This window comes from Helicoverpa armigera, chromosome 12 (genome assembly GCF_030705265.1).
Source record: "Helicoverpa armigera isolate CAAS_96S chromosome 12, ASM3070526v1, whole genome shotgun sequence".
In the NCBI taxonomy this organism is placed as follows: domain Eukaryota; kingdom Metazoa; phylum Arthropoda; class Insecta; order Lepidoptera; family Noctuidae; genus Helicoverpa; species Helicoverpa armigera.
Genome location: NC_087131.1, coordinates 1666314 through 1693365, shown reverse-complemented (window position 1 = coordinate 1693365; position 27052 = coordinate 1666314). Strand labels below are relative to the sequence as shown.

The 27052-nt window shown below is 35.4% G+C and overlaps 1 protein-coding gene across 1 annotated transcript; it reads right to left on the bottom strand.

Annotated features, from left to right (window-relative positions):
- Positions 1–5129: 5129 nt before the first annotated feature.
- LOC110381689 (aminopeptidase N) lies at positions 5130–20698 on the bottom strand. Its single transcript, XM_064037294.1, has 15 exons — positions 20553–20698; positions 19574–19670; positions 16632–16891; positions 16187–16381; positions 15768–15923; positions 14793–14932; positions 14126–14315; positions 13368–13518; positions 12783–12994; positions 12192–12375; positions 11392–11593; positions 9840–10114; positions 8999–9198; positions 6783–7097; positions 5130–5442 (listed from the first exon to the last, which is right to left on the bottom strand). Exons 2-15 carry the CDS (start codon positions 19637–19639, stop codon positions 5175–5177), a joined length of 2814 nt encoding a protein of 937 aa, XP_063893364.1. The 5' UTR covers positions 19640–19670; positions 20553–20698; the 3' UTR covers positions 5130–5174.
- Between the last annotated feature and the right edge of the window lie 6354 nt (positions 20699–27052).

The following is a 27052-nucleotide window of genomic DNA, read 5'->3' as shown; positions in this document are numbered from 1 at the left end:
ATGAGATCGCAATTTTATTATTTTACGAAATAAATAAATCATCACCATATTAGCCATTGAAGTCCACAGCTGAACGGCCTGCCCCAAACAACGCCAGCCGTCCTGGAATATAGGTATACATACCTATAGAATATTGATACAATAAGTACGTCTTGCAACTAATTTGTTACCAACTTCTGCTAGCGGAATCGTCCATATCACGTAGGAACTATTCTGTGTACGTGAAAAAAAAATAACCTTTAGCCTTCTTAGATAAAACTGAAAGTTTTTTTTATATTGACTGTCAGGAAAGGATAGTCTGTCACCCAATAAAACCCACTTTTATTCCTTCTGCAACCCTCTAAATAGCTGCGGTAGGTAACCCCCGCAACAAACGCTCAGTTAGCGTATCTATTCAGAGTAACTCTATAGTTTTGTTGTTCTTGGTACATGACTGTGTATCATACTAATGTCAAAGTGATATCTCTGGGTATTCGCATTAAATATGTATTTTATAAGTTACACATAGATTACCCAGAAATAAAATAAACATTCGTTGTAAATAAGGAAAAACACATTTTATTTTTTGACATTGAATCTATTTTTACGTATATGAACAATCAGTTAAGTATATTCTGAAGTTAAACGATAGTTCGAGTAACAAATCGATATTAAACTTATTTTACATAACAAACTGATCATTCCTATATTCTTAATCTGATTTCTAAAGTTTCGGTACCATAGTTATTTTTATGCGAACTTTGGAAACGGAAATTAACAAAGTGAGATTATTTCTCACGACGTTATAAAAGTACATTACAATCTTTCCTGATGTTATAAAGACTAGCTTCTGCCAGCGGTTGCACCCGCAACCCGTGGGATCTACTTCCCGTACCGAGATAAAATTTTCCTCGATAAATGGGCTATCTAACACTGAAACATTTTTTCAAATCGGACCAGTAGTTCCTGAGATTAGCACGTTCAAGCAAACAAACAAACTCTTCAGCTTTATAATATTAGTATAGATGAAGAGTTTTTTTTGTCAAAACCAAATAAAAATCAGTGTTCAATAAACCATTTACCAAGAAAGGCTCCTTTAGACCTTGTTCTAAGTAATTTTCACGCAAAGGTAGGTTAAATAAGCCGAAGATAAATAAAGACAGCTAAACTAATAACGGCTCCTCAAATGAACATTCCAACTCCCCTAATCCTCGAGTATCGGTCTTCAAAAGTAATATACAGCTTCTGAAGATAATGTTGTATTTGCATGCAGCGGACCATACCCCTCTCCCCACTCTTTACCCCCTCTACACATCCAAACATGCACAAACTTGAAGCAATGAGCATCCAAACTTTCATAACTCTATGCCCAAATTTCATATCTCTGTGTACTCTTGAAGACTTCCACTGCAATCAAATATGAACTTTAGATCCTTGTGGTAAGGTTGAAATTAGAATGGTAGAGTGTTGCCTGATTAAACTTAAGTCTAGTACACATAAAGATGTTCGTATCTTAGTGATTTCAATTTCGTTCCTTTAAAATGTATTCTGTGCACGTTCTGAACTGTATAGATTCTAAGATTTGGGAAAATAACTTAGTTTGCTAACTGGATTTTGGAATAGAGTCGCTAGGTATTTTATACTAGTACGTAAAGTACATGGTTATTTCTGTGACCGGGTGAAACCGCTAACAGAGCAACAGCTATTTTCTATAACGGCAAACGAATTTAGTTACTGGAAAAATTGTAATGGATAGCGCATAAAATAATGGTACATAATATTAGCACAATTTCGTAGACTCACAATTTACTTTGCTATATTATAGCATGAAAGTCTATTATTTCATGACTTTCTGAACAATAAGGTTTGTCTCATGAAGCCTTAGAACCTGATCATGTTTGATGTTGATCCGTCACTCGCCCTCACAGATGCTCATTAACTAAAATGTCCTTACAAAGACCCAACAGTGTTAATCACTAGAGTGCGTATGAAACAGCGAACAGTTCAGACTTTTACTCGTATGATGAACCAATGATTGTGGTTAAAAATGGCAGTAAAACATATAAAGTAATAAGTATTTGAATTAAAAACCACATATAGGTATATTATGTGCCATTAATTTGTTTATGTAGGTACTAGCTGTTTCCTCAAACTTGCTTACGTGTCATGTCGTTAAATCTTTCTCCAGACCTGTTCAAATATTTTGTAACCAAAGTGCTAAAAATCGATCGAACTATTGTTAAGGTTTAGGGATACTAACGAACAGCAAATCATTTCTAATTACTAACTAGGTCTTGAAATAAGTACTAGAAAGTTGTCTCGGATATCTTATTAACCGCATTAAATACAAAAAGTAGCGATTTGGACGATTTCAATGCTACTCTGCAATACTTACTGAGAGTTGTAACTGTGCGCTTACTCTTACAGACCTTATTAAAGAGGTTATCTCACAAAACCACGATACATGCTTCAATACCAGGAATCGCTCAGAATGTTTGGAGCCAATGATTATGTTATCAGTCATCTGTATTATCAGTAGAAGGTCATCGGTGAAGAGTTTGATGATTTGCGTAATATTTATATTTAAAATAGATTTTGTCAAGGCCTTTCACAATGTACTAATCAGTCACCAATATATTATATGTATAATATATGTAGGTATTTATTTGTGGAATGACGTCATTCATATACCTAGGTAGAAGAGAGTGGAATAAGAGAATATGCTGCGCCGACTCCAAATAAAATTATTATATACGTATCATAGACGTACCACCGATATTGATGATTTGCAGTTTCCCTGCATCACTTCTAGATGGCATTAGTAGTGGTATAAATTGTGATTTACTTAAATCATAACTTCGAATTATGGCAATACTTATTTATACATAACTCAATTACTTTATCATACCTCTGCAATTTTTGAGAACATATATTACTTAAGACCTATTTTGCTGCTTTATTTGCCTGCTAATTACAAATTCCCCAATAACCTCTGTCGAAATTTCTTCACAGTCCTAATCTAGAACTTCAAACCAAAACAAGTAAACACCTCAGGTCTATAACGGGCTACTTGAAGAGCTCAATAAGCCTCGTCTATTGTTGGGCCTTTCAATATCCCTTAACCGTAGATAAAGAGCTTCACGTACAAACAGTCACGAAAGTTTAAGGTGAAGTAAAGTTAGTATTGTGTTTAAGAGAGAATTAGATAAAGTTTAAAAAATACATCAGCATTTTTTTACAATCTAACTTCAAGGCACTGGCCTCTTCTCATACAGAGAAGGATTGAGCATTAGTCACCATGTTGTACAGTATACTTGTACTATGTAAAACGTACTTAGAAAGTACATAATATACCTCTGTTACCTTCGTCCTTGCGTAGCTTTGAATCGATCCCGCAACCATACCGTAAAAATACAGCCCTCACAAAATATTCAAGATAGGTACTTACCAACGCATTATTATTTTGCAGCGAAGTATTCTAAGATGTAATCTAAACCAGCTAAAATTAACAAATTCTCTTATCAAAAGAGAAATCGTGGTAAACCACTATTATAAAATAAAAGGGGTATTTAAAATCGTTTTCCATTCACCAACAGATCTACCTGAAGCTTTGATAAATGTCTTTGAAAACAACTTCGGCTTTATTCGTAGTGTTCAGTTTGACGGAAATAATTAAATTAATACTGCCCTAGTTTCAACTAAAAGTAGGAAATATAAAACCATTCGTTTGTGTCCAAGACTTTGGGATGGTGATCGCAATTTTTAATTGATTATCAGATGTTTAATGAATAGGTTTCTGTTTGCTTTGTTACGTGTAATAAAAATATTCTAGACTTTTGAATACAGATCCTGTTAGGTTCACCAAAGACATATCGCTCGAGGCTGCAAGATTATTCAAAAGATTTAACGCGGCATTGGCATACAAAAAAAAAAAAAACAAAACAATACAGAAATAGGTATAGCATTTTTTAAAACTTAAATAACTTTTTATCTACACTAGGTAGTTGAAAATAACTTCTTACAATTATACCAAAATAGTTTCATTCAAGATACCGACTTCTCAACTTTATGTCGTATTGAAAATTTAAAGAGAACTCGACCAGTTTAACTTAGTTACAGTTCAGTTCGTCGATCAAGTACTCTCTTGAAAACTTCTAAGAATATAGTCGAACGCTTTTTTCAGTAGCCGGAGAATTTCACTGCGGAATCTCGGTTTATTCCCTAGATATTCTTAAAGAATTCCTAAGAGCTTCTTTTGAGAATTTGACTTTGAATTCCATAGGTCCTTTTAAGCTAGGTACTGCTAGTTTGAGATAGTGAATCCCAACTTGCGGTATGGTATTAAGCTACCATAAAATGTATGGTACTTAGGGTGAGAATGGAAGGAAGTGATAGAATTTATTGGAGAGTTTCGTAATTTTTATATTTTGTGAAATACCCAGTTGTGGCGACATCCCACTATATTTTTTTTTTGTGTGTGTGTCAAGTGTAATCTCGCCCTCAGAAATCAGTTCTTTTGTTTCCAAAAACTTTTTATGGAAGTAAGTTTTTCATACAACTTCATTTCACAATTTTACTGTTTTACGATTATGTATGTTTGTATTTTACGATTTATGTAATTGGCTGCTAAAGCCGTGTAAGTCGAATAAATAAATTAATTAATTAATGTACTCAGGAAACTACACAAAGAATTAAAAATAAAACACCAAAAAAAACCTACACAATAAACCAATATATTAATTTACAGCACAAACAAATCACTTGTGGATAAACTTATCATCCTTAACCTCGCTACTGGCTAGATAGTTGTCGAGCCACGCTTCGATCACGGGCAGGTTCTCCGCAGACCACTTGGCTTCCTCCCTGATGTTCCTCATGGACTTCTCAATGATGAGCTCAGTAGAACCAAAGAGTTGGGAGACCAGCACCAACTTGCGCCTTGGATTTGGGACACCATAAGGTGTATGGACTTTTGATGTGAGAATGAATCGAAGAAATTGTAATCATTGACAAGTTTTTTTAGATAAACTTTGTGGAGCACACTTCGCCAAAGATTTCTTCCTTTGCCAAATCTTTCCGTGTTAGTAATTGTCACATACAATTTACCTGCTTATGTATTTTTTCAGGGAACCTTAAATGAAACACCAAAAAAACCTACACAATAAACCAATATATTAATTTACAGCACAAACAAATCACTTGTGAATAAACTTGTCATCCTTAACCTCGCTACTGGCTAGATAGTTGTCGAGCCACGCTTCGATCACGGGCAGGTTCTCCGCAGACCACTTGGCTTCCTCCCTGATGTTCCTCATGGACTTCTCGATGATGTGCTCAGCGGAACCGAACTGGCCTTGATGCGTGACGTACAGTTGGGAGACTAGTTCGAGCCCTTCTTCGGTGGTGAACTGTGATGTGGCTGAGGTGATTAAGTTGTCCCAGAGGTTGGTTCTGCTTGAGTACCTGTGGATGGAATGTTGAAGTTATTAGATGGTCTCGACGGAACGATATTCCAACTGTTCTAGAAGCTAAGTGAACTCATTGTACTAGAATACTGTGACTGACGTTGGAGAAGTTATTTTCTAATAACGTGTAACAGGCTTAGCTAATATTTAAGTCACAATTTCAAAAAGTGCTGATTTTCAGCCTACTTAGAATAAATTTTGACTTTTGTAATCGTTGATTATATTATAGGAAAAGGTAATTAATTGTGTGCACCGAAAGCAAAATTTACCAAAACGGTTACCATATTAAGTTTAGGTACTATTTTTGCACAATTTGGATCCCTAGTAGTCCAAACACATCCAAATTCACAAAGAAAGGCAACAATTTTACCGAAAGAGCTACCTAAAAGTCCCTAAATTCCAACTCAAAGAAACCTTTAACCCACTCAAAAACTAAAACTCAATAGCCATCCGAACTAAGATAACAAGCTCAGGAACTTCCAAAGTTCGCGAACCTAGCTAAATTATCCAGACAAGACTAGACAGGGTTAGACACAAATGAGGAAAATTGGCGGCTGTGGTGCATAGCCATTAGGTAGCTCCACCTGCAGTGCTCAACCCTTTGAGTGATGCAAACGCGATTACCGCGGGAGATCACGGTGGATGGAACGAGGTGGTGCAAACACAAAGAGTTAGAGATTTGGGGTTATTATTTTAATGTAGCTCGGTTGGTTGTTGTTTATTTTGAGAGGTTTCATGTTGTGTAAGTTAATTGAGTGAGCGTTGTGAGCGTGTTTTGCTTGTTACTCTAAATATTACGTTGATTTTCTGATCTGATATACCCCCAGTAAGTATATAGAAGAAACAATTTAATTTTCATATGGACGGTAACTTTTGTCGTTTATTTTATGAGACGTATGTCAAAGAACTGGACAATACTCTTCAGTAATAGGATATTTAGGTTTCCTGTCTGTTACGACACAACAAGGCCTTTATTTTTCGAGGTGACATGACTTTAAAGATTTTTACTTTGTAAAGATAACTTTAGAAATATTACGTCACAATACTTAGAGTCAGATAGCAACCGCTGCTCAAATTGACTTCTTAAAGAACTCTAGACAAGTAACTGACAATCTTGTCATTGACAGCTTGTTCATTGGCAGTGTCAATGACCTTGAAATATTCCTCACAATGTTACAATTTTAAGGCCATCAGTTTCTTTTATTGCAACAAAGATTTCATTTTAGTTAGAATGGTGTTTACTATGCATTTAATTGCATAAAACCTAAAATTAGTTTTCAGAAGGGAATATCACCCGAAGGGACAAAATCAAATACGAATGTATACCATGAAACTCACCTCTCCTTCAAGACATCCCAGTTATTACTCACGAAGTTGAACAGAGTGGTATACCCTGCAGCAGACCCTGACAGCATACTGAAGATCAAGAAGGCATCAGTTTCCGTGAAGTTCACATTTCCTTCCAACAGTGTCATGTTCAAGAGCCTGTTGATCTTGGCTTCGGATTCAGGGCATCCAGCCAAGGTCTTGAGGAGGTAGGTCCTCTCACTCTGCTTCCTTGAGGGGGGGAAGTTGATCACCCGCTGGAGGCCGAACTCCCATTCCTTCATGGTGCCCCATTTGAAGACTGGGCAGATGTACTGGTTTGACAGGCTGGTGGAGGAAAGATGATTATTAAAATAATTATATTGACGATAAGTTCTTTGTCTTTTATTAATTATATTCAAATAAAACTGTCGAACGCTTAAGGATTGTACTAAAGTTACTATATGTATACCTAACTTAGATATTAAATTAAGATAAATTAAGAGAAGCCGACGCCAACATAGTTGGGAAAAGGCTAGGCAGATGACGACTAAGTTTTATGTTTTGCTATACATATATACTTTTTTTATAATATTTTAATATAAATATTCACTTTTGTATTATTTTATGTAAATAAGCTTTTTTGTTGTAAAATAAATTACCAATATTTTTTAGCTTTAGCTAATGTTTGGTACAAATACACACAACACCTTTGCTACATCATAACTATGTTATCATTTTCCATTAGCAATACACTCATAATTCACTTCTCAACCAAATTATGAACCGAAGACATACAAGATCAGCAAACAAATACATGACAATAGTATAAAGGAGAAGCCATTTCGTGGCTCACTGAGCACATAGATGAATGAGTCTTACACGGACATGTTAATATGTTCTGTCCACTATTGTAGATAATATAATATATGTATGTGTGTGTGTGTGTGTGTGTGTGTGTGTAAGGAGTATGTAATATGGTGACGGTGTGTGATTACGGCTTTTGTAATACAGTGTCTAACGTTATAAAGAGTTGACTTTAGTAAATGGTAATAGATAATTTTGTGGATTACTAGAGATTCATGCGGTTGCATCTGCGTCCCAAATTACTTCTTAGGTCGATATGAAAAATAGTTTATGACACTTCAAATTAAGTAGCTAAACTAATGTATGTAAAGGATCATGAATTTCGTAAAATGCAATTTTTTTCTGCTGTAACACTGATTTCGGTCAGAAAATCTGCTGGAAAAGCCCTCAGGTGAAATAAGTCTTATACAAAATCTATCCAAGATTGTCTAGAATTAAAGTATTAGACAAAAATGTATGTATTTATCTAAGTACCAATGAGAATGATTGCGTATTTGTAAATCAATCACTTAAAAATATTTACGGCAACGAGATGGTGAAATCTTGTAATTAAATAACTAGGCCATTTTTCATTCCAGCATCTAGATTTCACATTTAAAATCCTCGCACGTTTTCTGATAGAGCCTAATGGTTAACCCAAAATGAATCCTATGCTTAACATTATAAGAGCTATTTTAATACGGTTTGAAATCATATGTATCAACTGTGGAGATGTAGGTCGTTTAATTAATACAAAAATCAACTCTATGTTTATATTTATAAGACATATTTCACATTATACGGTGTAAAATCGTATGTATCAACTATCAACTGTGGAGATGTAGGTCGTTAATTAATTACTGGTTTCTGTGGACTCCCTGAAGACCAATTACATAATTTACCATATCCCGCTTCTTATTTTATTTAAATAACGTTATTTATTGCGTTCAGTTTTATTTAATATCGTACTTTTCCTATAATTTATGTAATTATTTGATATCTTTATAGGTATCTGTATAAATAAATTATGTACATATTTTTTCAAGTTACTTCATAATTGCATGTTTATTAAGTTGAAGAGTTTGTTTACTTGAAAGCTATTACTATCGTTTGAAATATTATTTCCATGTTAGATACCCTATTTATTGACGAAGTGTAATAGCTACTTTTTTATCCAATTGCGCGAAGTAATTTACACGGGACTCGTACAATATCACTAGCGGAAGCTAGAAAATTATATTTTGCATTCAAGGACCTCTCATTGGACGAAAGACCTCAACTTTTACTTACATACATACACAGTCATAGTTGGATTAAAACAAAAGAAATATTACATAATGAACACACCACACCACTCCTAAAAGTACCTAATAGTGCTTAACTATGAACCAAGCTATACTCACGGATTCCCTTCATCAGGGTTCTTAGCCTGCATCCACTTGGAGTACTGTTCCTGCGCGTCTCTGATGCAGGGCTTGTACCCGGCTTGGCAGAGGAAGGTCTTGGTCAAAGACCTGAGGTGTTTGCGCCAAGGTTCCTCATCTTCCTTCTCGTCTTTTGCTAACTCCTCGTATAGAGGACTGAGGAGTACTCTTACGTAGGCCTGTGGAGAATTAACAATTATAAGGGGATGGAGACAAGTTTGTCCTGAAAGCTAGAATCAACAGTGAAAACATTTTTTGTTTATACCGCAAAGCCTGCAAAACTACTGAACTGATATGAAAAATTCTTTCACTGTTAGAAAGCTAAGCTTTCACTATTTTAGAGTAAATTTGGCCTTCCTTTATCTGGTTACAGAAATAAGTTGCTCTGGGTCACGGGTAAAATAATTAATTAGAAGATAATAACATTATGTGCAGGGAAATATAAGTTCAGTAAGAAAAATAATCATTTTAATGTAGCATCTATATTGTGTCATATTTTAACGAAGGACATGATAACCTGCGAAATTCTACTCAACCCTTTTTGTAGGTTTCCTCACGAGAAAAGGATTATTTAGGTTAGGCCTATAATAAATTACACATGTTGTACCTATATCGTAATCCTAGGAATAATAATAAATCAATCTCACTAGTCCGATTCTAATCTTCTCAAGTACTCGTACCAAAACATTTAGGAAATTGACAGTGACCACCCACATTAAACTAAAATTCCGACATGTATCATCCGCAATTTTCTCAAAGTAGCAATCCATTTATATGACATTACCATAACTTTACCACAAAAACATATACGAGGTCTCACCTGAAACTTTCCATGGAGACATTGACAGATATGCCTTCCCAAATGATCAATCATTGTGAACACAGGATCCCAAACTAGATGGTGTCTCTCATTCTTCAAAAACAGTGTCATATTGAAAGCGGTGACGAAGGACAGTTCACCAGCATATGCGAGGTTCCATGCATCATGGAGAAGCTTGGCTCTGGTCAGTTCTGGTATCATCGTCCTCTTGTCGCTTTGTAAGAAGTTTGAGAGGAGGTTCCAGTTGTCTTGGTCGTAGTTTACTGGGTAGGGCGCTGAGAAACAAATGAAGATCGATTTTTATGCTGGTGTTGTCCTGAGTATCTGTGCTAACCTGAATTGGCTGGTTTCGTAAATCTTATTGGTTTTTTAATAATCTTCACGTGAAATTTAGGTAAATGAATATTCAAGATTATCCAAGTTTGATATAAAAAAAAATCTCTAGTGATATGTAAAATAACGGGTCTCTTCTCATAGCGACAAACTTTTCATATGAAAACATTAAAACTGTATACATTAATTCTCGTTAGGCACACAATCACGTGGGACCCGTTTAACTTTAAACTACTATAAAGAGTTAAGTTTAATACTCTGGAGTCATTTAAAAGTTATAATTTGTATGCTAATCTGAAACAAAACCGCTGAAACCTCAACACATTAATTAACCCATGTGTCAAGCTTCAAAAAGCAAAATACTGGCAAAGACCACAACGATATCATCAACGTATACAAAGAAAAACAAATGACGATCAAAATTTCCAAAGATTAATGTAAGCAGACTCGTCTATCTGAAATGATTAGGCATTTTAATATTCATAACGCATTGGACCGTCCTCTCTGAGGCCAGAGGTGCAATTAACTCCTGTAGAAAGTCAAGATTACAATACAGAATTGCTAATAATAAGCTCGGCCGTTTCTCTATTCCTCTTTGGACAAAGAAATATATTAAGTCAGCGCCTACTAAAGTTTCTGTCATTTGTATTCTGTTTCATAATGAAATGGAAGATGGATCCTATTGTTCAACAATGACAGCTATCCTTGGATTTTGGGTATGAATAAATATCATCTGAGTAAGTACTTAATATTGTATTTAAAGTGTCAGAAATATCTACATAATATGTTACCAAAGAAAGTGCAGCTATGGCTAGTTCTAGCCGGAAAAAAAACTAGGTGTAGTGTAAACTTATAAGTATCTTCTTCTAGTTCTTCTTATTATATGATCGTTTTTTTTTTTTAAGCATTTCGGCTTTGTTATGAGATTCTATCTCGCCTCTTCCAACTGATTCTCTCTGATTTGATATTGAATCAGTTCTAGTTTTAGCTAATGATAAATAAAGAGTAGATTTAGCCCTCTTAAATGGATATAGGAGGTATATAAGAAAAGACATAAGAAAGTACATAAAGGAGAATATAAGGAAGTAAGTAGTGAAGTTCATAATGGAGTACTTAATAGGGATAACATAAAGTACATTGTGCCCTTTGCATTCAATAATCTTTTACCAAAATATTTCAAAGGAAATATAGTTTCCAAAAAAATAATCTAGCCACTTACCAATCTCCTCAGGGTTGACAATAATAAACTTGTCTTTATTCGGCACTGAACCTATCGTCAGTTCTGATCTATCCTTCATCCACGCAGCTGGAGTGGTATCCTTCAGGTCCAAGGTAGACTCTTGTGTCATGACCACAGGTAACCACCACGACATCTTAGCGGCTTCGGGAACGTCGTGGGGTCTTTCACGAAGGTAAACTTTCTATGGGAATGAGATAAAGAATTTCAAACTTGTTTATTTATTTAAAAGTTTATGTACACAGCAAAAAAGAAGAAAAATAAAAAATAATTGTACAAAGGCACAGCTGGCTTTGTTAAAACCTCCGTGTGTGGAAACTGAATTAATTATAATAACTGAAATAATAAGCATAAACATTGTATTATTTTAATTTATTTATCATCCAGTTTTGATGAAATTCGTATGAAACATTCTTTAGACAAGCTTAAAACGCTACTACTAACGCCATCTATCTACGCCTGCAAGAACTATTAAGGCAACACGTGTTTGGAACACAAGTTCACTCTCTTTAGGTTATAATCAAGGAGGACAGAAAGGTAAACTATGTACTTATAACTTTGGTAGCCGGTTTCACTGGTTATTGATATAGTTATCTGATTGATAAACTATAACTTTTTACACTGGTCTCGAATAGCAATGTCTGGCAGAAATTATAAAGAGATCTGGCAGATACCATAATATCAGATAACTAACTGACTCTTTATCGGTAACGAGTGAAACCAGAATTGAACATAATAAAAACAGGCAAAAATACAATGTTTTATTTATTTGTTTATCTCACCTGTGTAACAACAGCCGTATTGTCCTTATAATTCCTAGTAACATTGAGTAAAGGCAATCTATCCTTCTCTATCCAGCTCTTAGCGACAGTCTTGATGTCAACCCCTTCTGGAATCTTCTTCTCGTCTTGTGCCGCTTTGTTTAAGGCGTTCCAGATGTCATCGCCGGAGAAGGTCTTGAATTTGCTATAGTGAACATAGTAATTATTTGATCTTTAGTTTGATAAACAGAGAAATTATACTGGATGATTTTGTTGAGATATTTTAGTCATATTTTTTCATCAATGTTTAAGTAGGTATAAATAAAGACAAAGAACATTTTCACCTACAAGATCGTCCCTTTGCGACGACAGTGTAACATCAAACAAAATCGCAGTTTGTTCAATTAAGCCAAGCAGCTGTTCATTATAAACCAAAAGCTTCCTATATTTGAAAGGAAACATTTCATTTGAGATTTATTTCCCTAAAACGATGAATACCACAGCGTAGTCCGATAACCATATACGTTTCAAAATTCCTGCTTCGTAGTAAATTTGTTCTATCATTGACAGACGTACGGTCTAGTCTTATGATCAAGTCTTCAAAAAACCTACCGTGACTCCAAGAACATCCTCAGTCCATTCTTGAAAGTCTCCTCTCCTAACGTATAGTTGAACATGCGGAACAGCAGCTCGATCTTGGTGCAAGCCGTCTCCTGCTTCATGCCCGTGATGCGGGAGTGAGGGTAACGCTTGCTGAACTCGTAGTATAAGGAGTATAGCACCGTGAGCGGCCATTTTCCTTCCATTTCTGATCCGTTGTTTATCTGTGTGCATTAATTTGGGATTAGATTTTTGAACAGATTGAGGGAAGCCAATTGATTTATTTAAGAACCGCTTATTACTAGAACTTTTAGTAAAGATCAAGAGTCGTAAGATGTTTATCCCATTTGTATATTTTAATTTGTTGACTGACTTTGGAAGACTTAAAAATTGGAACTTGCAATACATATAGGCCATAAACTTCGGAAAAAAATCACATGGAAGATCTCGAAAAACTTATCAAAGTTGCAGGACACATTATTAACCACTTCACTGTCCCCGATGCAGACACAATAGTTAAACAATCGGTGTGTATCACATATGACTCGTGTAACAGGGAAGTTATCAATGTAGAAAGAAAATGGAAGAAAAATTTACCTTAAAAGCAGTAGCAGCAGCGATATACCCAACCAGAGCCTTGTTGAGATGGGCGTCAGTCCACCAGGCGGGAGTGGTGAGGGCACCAAGCCACTGGTATGACAACTCCTGCGCTAGCTGGATGTAGCCGCGGCTGCTCAGATCACTCTCCCTAATGACAAACAATATTAATTTAACATGGTGAAGAGAGTATTGAAGGAAAATATTTTTTCAAATTGTTTGTATGGTTGAAAGGTGCAAAATTGTCAAAACAAAAAAATCCTAAAAACCCAAATAATTATAGGACTTTAACTATAAATAATTGGCCACTAATCTCAGGTTATGAAGAAAAAATGAATTTAGATAACAATGACCTTGGATATCGTTTTGTTTTCAACCAAGGAAGTTCTAAAACTCGATATCATCATTCATCAGGTCTGCATTCGTTGGAAAATACAGGTGAAGGTTTATTACAATGCCACGGAAATCATCATTGAAATTAGTGACGGCTTACGATAAACGCATGCATTACGAACTCATTACGGGAAACCATGAAACCATGTTAGTATTTCAATGATAAGCCTTTGTACTTACTTTTTTCTACCATATTCTGAATAAAAAACATATTCAAAATACCTATACCTGACTGCGCTAGAAGGAGAGTCATGGATTATGCATTTTTATCCATTTCATCGTTGAGACATCTACTTTTATTGAGGCCATTACTTCATTAGTAGTAAAACTACTAAACAATTTGAAGGTCGAGTTGATAGACTTACCTGAACACGATAAGTCCCCAGTTATCAGCAGGCTTGACTCCTTGGTAGTTGGGCAGCGCTACGATATCCAACCTCTTCAGAGGCAGTGGAACTTTCCAGAAAGCAGCCAGCTCTTTGAACACGCGCACCACCTTCTCGTTGATGCCTGCCAAAGCTTCTAGGTATTCTGGACGACCCCATACGCGGATTTCTGGATAAAAAATAGTTGTTTACTTTTTATTTTCTTAAACCAAAGTCAAAGTCAAAGTCAAATCATTTATTTCATTTAGGCTTTCACAAGCACTTATGAACGTCAAAAAATATAAATAAAGTTGATTCTAGTTGCCCATTCCAAAACTAGCTTCCTATGGAGAAGAACGGGCAAGAAACTCCATATTTACTCTTTTTAAAAATAATAGGTATTACAGCATGTATGTATTGATACATACTATAATAACATGCGAAGATCATGTAGAATCACAAACCTCAGTATGTATCTTAAAGTTTGAGCGTACAAAATGCATTACAAATAAGTAATGTAACAATATTTCCACTAAGATTCCACTTTAATCTTCGATGAAATTGCAATTAGTAAGTCCTTATAAATCGCTAACAACTACTATTTAACTTGTAACGCAGATAATTCCACAACAAGGAGAACAGCATTGACTTACAAAGCATAACTTACCAATATCATTGCCAGCATCATCTTTAACTTGTGTTGATTCACCCAACTGCTTCAAGTTGGCTATCACCAGTCCGAGTGTGAACGTGGACATTGGCGGTGTCCTCTCAAAGTGGTCGCATACTGCATCTGGTTCATCAGGACTAGTGGCAAAAAAATATAGCATCATCATCAGCTCATCGCACATCGAAAAATTGGTAACAAAAAAGGGATGTTTTTATTTCTTTCATCGTTTCATCATCATGCCACAAGTTTATTTCTTCAGTAACACAATCAAATATTTGCATCATACAAATTGACAACTCATTATAAAAAGATACGCTAAAAAATTATACGCTAATAATATTGCCACGCTACCTCTAGAAAGCAAATTCCATGACTTTTGGGATGTCTATTCTTAACTTAGAAAAAGCAAAATTTATGCTTAAGATTGACCTTTATTTGTCACAAATATCTTAAATGATGTGCATAGTGTTACATCGTGATCTGATGACGCACGACAATATCTTCGTTACATAAAAACACAAAACAATAGAATGATCAGCCCATGATTGTAAAGCTGATGAAATAATAAAAATATAGGCCGCCATTTCTCTCTAGTCATAGTATTCGTGTTTTACAGCAAAGTCAAAGGTTTTTATTTTACAGATTTCACAAATTCTTACGTCATAATCTAAGTTCAGTGGTCTTTTTTGGGTTCAAAATTAAGGGAACTTATATTTTGGCAGCAGTCTCCTCATATCTAAAAGCCCAAGAAATCTACCTAACAAATAGTACATTGCAAATATGTATTGTCGCTTCCAACAGGTATGTTTGGAGATCCTATGTTCAGCAGTGGACGTCCTATATCTGATGATGATGATGATGAAATATGTATTCAAGCTGATGCAATAATTAAATTCCCTGTGCATCAGAACAACTTTCCCCTTTATTTGATTGTTATCCTCAAGGTCACTTCCTATTAAGAAGTCCACTTACATGTTTTCAGTTCTAGCAACAGGCACGTTGCTAAGGGCGATCATATCCCTGGGTCGGACCACACTGAGCTCGAACGGAGTCTTATATCCAGGCTCGTCGAAACAGGGGAACATGCGCCGAGCGTTGTTTGGACGAAGCTGGGTTGCTGCTACGATCCTGAATAAGTCAAATAATAGTGAAGGTATTAAGGGCTGATGATCAAAATTCTAGGTAAAATTTTATTTTGCGCGTTATAAAAAGGAACAGAAAACTGTTTCTACTTCAACTAATTACTCTCATGGATTCATATGGTTGTATGGATAGGGAAAACACGTGACAGAAAATTCAGGAATTTTGTTATTAGCTATTAGTATGAAGCATAACATCAAAATAGAACAGCTTTAGGCTTATAAATGGATTAGGTCATTTTATAATTTTACCTTTCCACCTCCTGCTCAGTTACATAGCTGGTTTTGAAGAAAGCTTCGGTACTCGTGGTCTCTAGATTACCCTTGAAGCTAAACTTCAAGACTCCTGTTGAACCCTTTGTAACGGTCCTCTCTAAGGACAGGGTCGCAATTGGTTTCTTAGGGTCCATTGACAATCTATTTACTGTAATTCTCTTATCCTCCTTGCTGCAAATATAAAACCAATTGTCTTATAAATTATTTCATTTAAAAAGATGCATTATAAATCGGAATAATCTAGATTAGCTAAAAATAAACAGCATTAGATAATTAAAGTAGCGGAAATGAAAAAAGTCGAACATAAGTTTTAGGATGTTTGCAACATTATTTATATTATTTTCAATTAATTAAAACTATTAATTAAATAAGATCTTCATTTCAACCAAAAACATCTACATCCATATTAGCATCTACTTACGCATCACCAGGAAAATGAGCTCTAACTTCATGCTCCAAGATCTCAATTTCGTGTGCACAATGCACGCTGACTTCATTGCCATCCTTCAGCCAAGTCACATTGATGGCTACGTGGCCTTTGAAGAGACCATCTTCGAGGTAAGGCTCGAGATCTAGACGGTACCCTGTTGGTTCTACCACTTTGTCTAGACGGGTCTCCATTGATAAGCCATGGGCATTGTTCAAGTCAATACTGCGGGCTTTGATTATGTGGACTGGGACCTGTGGATCGAAAGATGGACTTAGGATGCTTCATAAATGTCACTTGGTGGCAAAGGTTACGATTGAGGACTTTGTATTTTGGACACCTACAACTTTAATGAGATGTAATAATAGTTCATTAATGGTTTCTGTTAAATCAAACCGCGAAAATCCAGATTACTTTATTTATTTGTTTTATCACGTGCCTCAACCAAACTATAACATTGTACTTAATAGGCAAGATATGCGTTTGTTCAGAGCCATCTGTATTGTTTGCCCAATGAAATTAATATGCTCGTACGCATCAAGATTCGAAGTATTTCGGTATTATTTCATATACAAATATTAATTCTGTGTACTTTTTGACACTTCTGATCATTTCATTCTAATATACGTAGGTAAAATGAATTGACCTCATATTAATAAACCAATATTTGAAATAACACCTCGTCATTAACCCAAGGAGGTAAATAACATTTTGAGGATAAAATTGGTTTGTTTCTCGGTGAAATCATTGTATAGAAATATCAGCTATTGTTATGTGAATGTTATTCGATTCTTGTGGAATGAAAATCCACCCGTACTTTGACCCGGGAATTCCAGCTAGCTAACTTTAGACTTTCAGCTACCACCAGCGGTATCACTCTCGTCCCGTAGGCACTAGATCATGCACTCAGATAAATATTACAATTAGCCTCCCTAGATAAAACATTTTTTCATATCAGACCAGCAGTTCATGAGATTGGCACGTTTAAGCAAACAAATAAACTTACATACAAACAAAGTCCTCAGATTTTCAACATTACCTGCAAATGGGTCATCATAACCTACACGCAATCCTGCAGTTAAGAAATTCCAAGGTGATATAAACAAAATATGCTAAACATTTACAATGTGTGAGCCAAAGTATACAATACATGCAATTCGTGCTAAATATACCAAAATTATTATTTATTGTACTTTGATCAAAGGGGAATTTACGCGTAAGGTGACTCATATTTGGCTTTACTTTTAGAAACTTTTCGTGAAATATTCCTATAATAATACATACATAACTATATTATAGGTTTACCCCTGAAATTATACTTCTGCTTACTAACCTACACTGAAAAATGAATGCGATGTTGCGTAAGACAGTTTCAAGTTCAGGATAAACATTTTATTAGCCTCGTGATCCTTGAGCAGACTTTCTAGGTAATTTTTAGATAAGTTAGTGAAAGTAAACTATTCGTCGAGTGGTCAGTGTGTATCCAAAGCTAGACTTGTTGGTGTGCTGATTTAATTTCTTCCAGATTATTCCTAACTATCTTCGTTTAACCCAGAGAAATACCCTTGACTAGAGGCCCTATAGCCTTTTATGATAAATTCATCTTTTTTGCACACGAAGGTCATTTTCCCCGATGACAAAAACGTATTTTTTAAAACACTATATACCTCTGAAAATTGAACGAGTAAATTCATAGCAAACAGTTGTTATAAGAAAACTGGCGTTTATATTGTCAGTGGCTTTGGATCTCTTTGGACATTTTCTTCCCTGCAAATTAATAAGCTCCTCCTTTAAAAAACTCTTTAAAAACAATGCAACCGTTCCAAAATCAAAACGATTGCATACCACACTGACGTGAGTATCAGCCGAGAGCAAACATGGAGCATAGCGCATTAATTTGTCCTGATTAGCAGTTGTTACCGATGCAGCAAATATTAGCTAGTAGCTAGTGGCTAGATAATTAGCCACAATGAGCTGCTAATATTGGCTGATATGAGGGCAATGCTTTTTGATGCTAAAAGCAAATTTTTGGGCTGTGTTTGATATTGAGAGGAACAGCAGGTTTGTGTTTTATTGATTAATGACGGAACCGATGCCTTTGAAATATGTAAAAGATAGCATAAATCATTGGATTCTAAAGGCTTGTAATAAAATATATCTGGAACTATAGAGTTCATGCATACTTAAGTAAAAACACTATAAGCAAAATAAATGCCGTCATTTTTTTATCGCTGAACTAATGCGCCAGATATGAAGCCTTGAATAGATTTATAACACTAGAACAGTTCTTGGAAAAGCTGGACAATAAATAACCTGTCATTCGGTGTAGGTACGTAAAAAGATTACGCAGACAGAATGTCAACATTTGCACATAATTTGACCAATGACACGCCTGAAATTCTTTTAAAGTGACAGTATATGCAGACAGCATTTGATTTTACACTTACACAAAGGTCGCTTTTCTAATGAAAATAAGGAATTGGAAATCAAAATTCCAGGACGTAAAGAGGTGAAATAATAGATAATGATATGTTTTACAATAGGGGGTTGCAAGCACGACCGGGTTCTAAAGTTTTTAAAAATGTGGAGCACTAGTAAGTACTTCTCATAACTAAACTGCCTCATTGATCTAGCTGTCACAAGCACAGCTGCTGAGCACGAGGTCTCGGGTTCGCTTCCCGGGTCGGGCCGAAATCGCTTTGTGGGGTTTGGAAACTTTCACAGCAGCCCGGAGCCTGGAAGTTGGTGATTGAAACACTCGTGCACCGGAGAGCACGTAAATGTCAGTCCTGCGCCTGATCTCTCTCCAGTCGTGAGAGTCTCCTTGGGCTATGAGAGTGAAGGAAAGTGCACCATCATCATCAGTATATATCTCATAGTAGGTAAGAGATGTGTCCCGAGTTGATATGAACTGACAGGAGCAATAGGGCACCTACCTTGTCCGGTGGCATGGAGTTCGCGACTCGTAGGCAAAGACATACTAACATCAGTCGGGTGAACATCGCTGTCTTTGCTTCTTCTTTCTTTTATAATCTAGAAAGTAAGAAAGATGTAAGTATTGGGATGTACCTATGATTCAAGATCAATCCCGTACAATGTAGGTTTGGCAAACATCAATGACTACCCAAGAGCATGGTGCATTGGTCTTCATTTGTTTTTCTGATCAAGCAAAGTACTAAAATGTTCTAGAATATTCCTCATGTTAGAAAATATGTTTTATTATTGGGAATAGAATGGTAAGTATAATACGATCATATAAGAACAACGGGATATCCATGATTCTATATAAGGACATCAATTGCAAAAGAAAGATTGGAAAGCATATTTACTCTTATCAAAATTCTCAGCAGAATCAATGCCTGCTTTGTCTATCTGCAAAGAATTGTTCTCTTGTACGTAAACATTATTGTATTCTGAAACATTGTATTGTTAATCAAAACGTGGGAAAAGAAAGTGTAGCAACCTTCTCACATTTCAACTCTTTACTTAGGTATGTTCAGAAGGACCCAAGAACAAACCCTTTTAAAAACTTTAATACATTTAAAATTATCGCCATACATAGTAATCCATAGCACGATCTAGAAAATTCTTTAACTACGTAGAAGATGTCTCTTTTATATCCATATCGCACGAATTCCAGTCACAAACACGGGTCACGTTTGCAACAAAAGACCCTTAGCGATCACGTGTAACCAAACATCCAGACTAGAGGACATAAGAATACAAATAAATAAAAGAGGTTACTAGACTATAATACTAACCTACTTACAAGGACACTCGAAGACAACAAAAAAAAGAAAAAAATTGGGAGGCTTTAAAAAAAAGAAGAGCTGTCAAAATTTGAAATAAGAATTTGGACTATAAAAAAATAAAAATATTAAAAAAGGTTAGTGTTTGTAAAGAGGTTGCACTTACGTGTTGGGTTCTACTCGTGCAGATTGCCACTGTGATGTTCCAGCTTCGGTCCCCCTCAATTGTCAGCAGGATATGGCTCATTTGCACTGACTACTCAACTGTTGTGAACCTCTTACATCTAATATTGCTAATGTTATTTACGCGTCACATTGTACCGACAATTTGTTTTCAATGCTCCTATCACGCATTATTCGTGAGGATGAGTTATGAAGAATGCGGGAAGGACGAGGTATTGTGGTGTGCTAATTCGGTACTATTCTGGATGTAGGCGGAGGAAACGGAGGTAGCTGGTAATAGATTTGTTTCCCACGGTTGTGGACGTTTTCTGATGACGTGCTGATGATGACGTCTAACGAAGGGCTCATTTTGCTGAAAGAAGGTATTCAGTAAATTCAATAACTTGCTTTTACCAAATTCTGTCTGATAACTTTATTATAGGATTGATAAATATACCTACAACAAGCTGTTTTCCATGATTTCACCTGTGTCCTGAGAGACCTAGTTTCCGCTCCTGGATAAAAGTAACCTATGCCTGACTCTAAGATTCATTTTAATGATGCCTGTAGTTTTTGGCGTAAAAGCATGAAATGGAGACAGAGAGATAGACTTCTGCAAGTATTATAATTAGGGATGAATATCGGTATTTATATTTACAATAAACCACTCAAATAGGATTGTGCCAGGACCAGGTTTGTTTTTTGGCAAAACAAAAAATATAACCGATTGTGAATCCCACGTAAATTGCGCTTCACGTATAAATAAATAAATAATATTGGCGTTATTTGTTTTTTTAACTAGACCCATAATGGCAGGCTTTTGAGTCACCAATTTCTCTATTCGGTTTCCGCTAACCCCAGATTGTGTGAATGTGATTTTTAATTATTAGCTATTAGCCGTTTTCCCGCGGTTTCACCCGCGTCCCATGGATGCTACTGCCCGTACCTAGATGCCTATGTCAGTCGGAAAGAGAGTAGCTTTCCAACAGTGGATGAATTTTTCAAATCGATTCAGAAGTTACGGATCAAACAATCAACCAAACAGAAAATATGTTATAAGTCATTATATTGGTAAAGATTTGGCTCGATATTTATAAAACGTTTCCAACACACGTCAAAAAAAAGGTGTGTCAACGTTTGCACAACAAAACCATACATAAAAGTCCAAGATAATGAGTTTATAGCCCACTTTAATCTCTTGAACATAAAGTGTCATAATTTTATCTTTATTAAGGAAGGATGTGACATCTTCAAAGGTGATCGTTAGTATGAAATTTCAGCCGTTATCAGTACTTAAAGTACTTAGCAGTTAATGTAATAAAAATTGCGTGTCTGCCCTTGAAATAAAATTGTGTGGAGAATTAACTCGAAACGTACTCGAATGAGTTGAGGCTTTAACTGTGTTATGTAAGAAAATGTGAGATAAAGTTTTTGATGTATGTATTATATTTATATACTAGCTGTAACTAATTTCTGCACACAGATAAAAAGTAGCCTACGTTCTTTCAAAGGATCGATATACGTGTGGTTAATTACATTTAAGTAAATTTTCGATTTAAGAAAATTCTATTTCTCATTAATTGGGCTGTTTAGCACTGAAAAATAAACCAAATTGGACTAATAGTTTCTGAGATTCGCACGTTCAAAGAAATAAACGAACTCATGAACTTTATTAAATTAGAAAAGATTTATCGCATGAGAGAAGTCGTGTCACAATCCTTGTCATTGTAAGAGGAAGCCTGTTAACGAATCACATAGGAACAACATAACCAAAATTTACATTCCAGACATGATTTCGCAATACATTTTTAACGTCCTTTCCTTGCTAATTAACTTGCAGCCTCGGTAATAGCAATCCATATCGAGATTATCATTGTTAGAGCATCAGTCACACGTGATTGAGCTCGCTTCAACTGCCAATGTTACGGTAGCTGCAAACAATAGCAGCTCTGTGAATATATTAGCAGGACTTGCGATTTCCTTATTTATGTCATTGAACATCCTTGGTAGTCGTTACGGGTGGTCAGTAAGCCTGACAACCAGTATACCAACGTGTATTGCGTCTCCCGGGTTGAGGAAGTCAGACCGGCAGTTGCTCCATGTAAAACACTGGTAGGTACTAAGCTTTATCCGGTTAAAATGGAAGCCGACCCCAACATAGAAGGACTCGGGAGATGATGACTTGCGATTTCCTTCAAGAAAATCCAGGTACGTGGAGTAGCACTGAACACGAGTGAAGCCGCAAACGAAATCTAGTCATCAAAGTACGAGTATTTTCCATGGTCATTAAGAGCCGCAATCAGCACCATCATTAACAGGCACGCACATGTGCTATGATTGACGAGGAAAATAATAGTTAAAACATATTATATGAGCGAATACTAGGAAATGCAATGACAATTGTAGGTATGTTTTATGAAAGGGTCAAGATCAAAGACGAGGTTCATGTCTCGTGTGTGTAGTTTATTAATGAAAATAGCTGTTTCCCGCAGTTTCATTCAACACCCTTGGGGACATACTTCGGGTATCAAACATGATGGAGAGAGGCCATAAGGTTAGGCGAAAGCTACATATATCAATAAATAGAAGAGAAAAATAAAACAATAATTGACACAACAATTCTGCAATACAATGCAGCATTATACTAAACAGCTAATGCCTCACGCTGGTTTTCTATTTAGCAAAGAAAGAAATCCGTGCTTGATTTTTACGGACCCAATGCATAACTGCAAGCTAAAAAGCTCGTATTTCACAAAATTTCATTTAAATTGGCTGGCGGGGCCTTCGCAAATGAATCAAAATTAAACAGTAAAACGTTTCCATTTCATTTTTATTACCCACAAGTCACGTTATTAACATTCATTAAAACCGCATCAAATTAAATTGTAATCAAGAACGACTTTACCCACAGCTGATTTACGAAGAATTTAATATTTGTCTATGTGTGAATCATTTTGCGAACAATCATTATTATCAATTATGAATTTAAATTACTTATGAGTTATTGTCTTGTGAATTTTGTAGGCGGTATTAAGAACCTTGGTAATTTAACTTGTTATAATTTAAAAGATATTAATTCAAATTGTGCAAAAGAAGTGATTAACGCTTAATCTGAAGGCACTTTCAATTGGTAGGTCTAGGCTGCAATTTTAACATTTTTGGCGGTCGCTATGGGCAGTCAGAAACTGGTCTTACCAAAAAGTGTTGGGTTGCCCGGGTACCAAACTGTGTTGAGGAGATCATATAAGCAGTTGCTCCTTGTAAAACACTGGTACTCTGGCAATATTTCTTTAGAAATAAGCATTATCCTTTGTGAATTCTTTCTTTCCTGTCCTGTTTCACATCAAAATTATGATTAAATAAATAGGAAGAGGGTAGGCAGATAATCTATAAGTGCAGATGATTCTTTTCTCATCCAATTTCGTATTAGATACGCAAGACATCTGCAGGTGTTCCGCTAGTCTCTCAAAACAATAAGCCGAATAGACTGACAGTAATAGAAAACATATTACTGTTGTACACACAGAGCTATCGGAATTTTAAATATTATTACTACTAACTACTAACCTACAACAGTGTTTAAATTCTACGAGAAGTATGTGTTGTGTACTATGATAGCGTAGACTCGTTTCCCGGGACATTTTTAGTGATAGAATTTTGGGTGTTTATTTCGTCTACTGAGATTATTGTCGGTATTCAGGTATTGTCATTTTCCTGTTAAGCCTTTTCCCGACTATGTTGGGGTCGGCTTATTTATCGCTATTTTTAAAAGACTTCGAAAAAACGAGTCTCTCAATTCTCCGGGATACTTTAATTATTTATTTAGGGAATTAATGTTTCATTTTTTTTTCTAAAATTTTATGTCATGGATCTCTGAAAAGTAACGCCTAATTTCATATTTTTAATGTAGGTACATATTATTCACCGATTACTTAAAGACGCCTAGACCGATTTACAAAAATCATTTCTTTATTCTGGTACGCGAAGAAGTTCTCACGAAACGCAGATGAGACCGCTGTGGCGGTATCTAGTAGGTACATTCATATATACACACTGTCAATGAATGTGTGTATCAATGAATCTGTAGACAGGAACTAGCTATATATTTAATGACGTCATGCTACTACCGTCTATTAGATTAGGACACAATGATTTCCTTGTTCATCGTATAAGTATGACGTACATGAAAAACCTGGAGAACACATGTTGAGGGGTATTCATTTTGATTTTCTGTTCATATTGATTTAAGGCTGGGAAATCTGCTAAAAGACTTCTATTTCTTTGAGTGCATACCTAGATTCTCAGAAAAACTGATTCTATCTAATCACCCTCATCACTGCCATTCCAATATTATTGTGTTGAACTTAATCTTTAAAATTAGAAGAGATTTAGATAGATAGGTATGTTTACCTACTTTATTATGTACAGCACTTTAAATTTTAGAGAAACTAAAAAAATATATAAATGGTCTTACTAAAAAAAGTTAAGCAGACGTTAGTCACGGGTATACTCTATACAAAATTTTCTAAGACACCTACTGATCATTGATCGTCTGTTTAACTTTTTTTTGTAGCAAGACCAAAAAAGTTTAGGTGACACAATGGGCGGTCTTATCGCTAAGAGCGATTTCTTACAGAAAAGTTTTTATGCGAAGAGATTATTTCATAACAAAACGCGCGAAGAAGTTGATGATTGAAAACATTAACAAGTTCTATTTTTAAATTCAGAGCCACGAAACGATTACTTTTTATTTTTATATTCGGCATCGATACCAATGAAAAGAATCGATTCTTGCTGAAATACGAACTCGAGAATCTTTAATAAGTGTTAAAAAAAACAGTTTTTGTAACAATAATTTCGTAAATAACTCAATTATGCCTAAGGGAAGGTTCATATCGGATGGAACATCCGTCGCGTATCGGCAAAAAGAATAAACGTATAAAAACAGTTGACAATTCGCACTCAACCAATGATACGTTAGTGCGTTCTTTGTACATTTACGATAATTCTCGACGTATTTTCTGTCAGATATGAACCTACCCTAATGATTAATGAAATTCACAAAGTTATATTTAGAACTCGAAAATTAGGTGTAATTTAAACTTTTTCACAACTTTTCGTACCCCTTTTGTTTTTAATTACATAGGTACGCAGAACTTTGTTGAACGCAAAGATTTCTATTGAATTAGGGAGTTTTTGAAAAATGTTTTTGTACTTATAATTGGTCACACAATGCAGTAGACTAAAAAAGAATGTAATATTCTTATTTATGAAAAGTCAACTCATTTTTTAATTTTCATATTCTCAACCTGAAAAATTACAATATCAAAAATATTTAAATATCTAATCACTGTTTTTAATTTTATTTAGATCAATTTGTTTTAATTAGTTTGAGCAGTAGCGTAAAACATCTCAACTTAGGAACTCTTCAACAAATTACACAACGAATATGAATGAAGATTAGCCAACTATGAAATCACAACATAAAGTAGGTTTCACACATTGTAGCCCACGCGTGCACATACGCTAGTCTGGAGATTAATCGCGATAAACATATATTAGGAAACGAATAATCAGAAACTACAAGCTGAGACGGTGTTACTGCAACTAAAACATTATGATGAATTTGAAATCATAAAGAAAAGCTGTCATAGAAATAACGCTTGATGCTTGAAACGCCTATAATATTAAAATGGATTCTTACTTTTTTGACAATGTGAGTCGTGGTGGCCTAGTCGGTAAAGAACCAACCTCTCAAGTATGAGTGTGGGTTCGATACCAGGTCAGGCAAGTAAAAATGTAACTTTTCTAAGTTTGCATGTACTTTCTTAGTAGGTATATCTTGGACACTAATTATTGTGTTTATAGGGCACGATAAACTTTAGGTCCGGTGGTCATTGAACATCTTTGGCAGTGATTACGGGTAGTCAGAAGCCAGTAAGTCCAACAGCCAGTCTTACCTGGGATTGGGTAGTCAGAAGCCAGAAAGTCAACCAGTCTTACCAAGTTATTCGGTTGCCCGAGTAACTGGGTTGAAGAGGCCTAAGGTATGCATTATAAAGTCTATCTAAAATTAAAAATCTTAAAGTAAGGAAGTTCACAAGTACACAGCGAATATCCATCTGGTTCTCAAAACTTATATATAAAACTCGGTCAGTCCGGTCCATTCAGCCATGTGTGTTTTGACCCCAAAAAACCAAGGCAAAGGCATCTTCACAGAAAGCCGGATTTATGAATCATAAAGAGAATGCATACAACGCAAAGTCAAAGGAGGTTTTTGCTCTCAAAAAAGAACCATAAACTCCATGGAAAAATGACGTCACAAATCGCTTTTTGCCGAAAAGTATTCGTCATCGTGTTACACTTTCTTAGAACGATAAGGAAATAGATTAAAATAAATATGTATGCGGTTTAATCTCCCATAACATCAAACAAGGTGTTATGGTATTTCCCCACCGCAATACCTGTCTGAAGACCGAATTTTATAATTAAAATGTATAATCC

What these genes read in the sequence shown, in the direction of transcription:
- LOC110381689 (XM_064037294.1), bottom strand. Translation starts at nt 19,639, where the DNA reads ATGTTCACCCGACTGATGTTAGTATGTCTTTGCCTACGAGTCGCGAAC. An exon ending in AGGATGTTCTTGGAGTCACG is followed by an intron (nt 12,376 to 12,782) that starts GTAGGTTTTTTG and finishes TGTTCACTATAG; the next exon opens with CAAATTCAAGACCTTCTCCG. An exon ending in AACCCTGATGAAGGGAATCC is followed by an intron (nt 7,098 to 8,998) that starts GTGAGTATAGCT and finishes TTCCTCCACCAG; the next exon opens with CCTGTCAAACCAGTACATCT.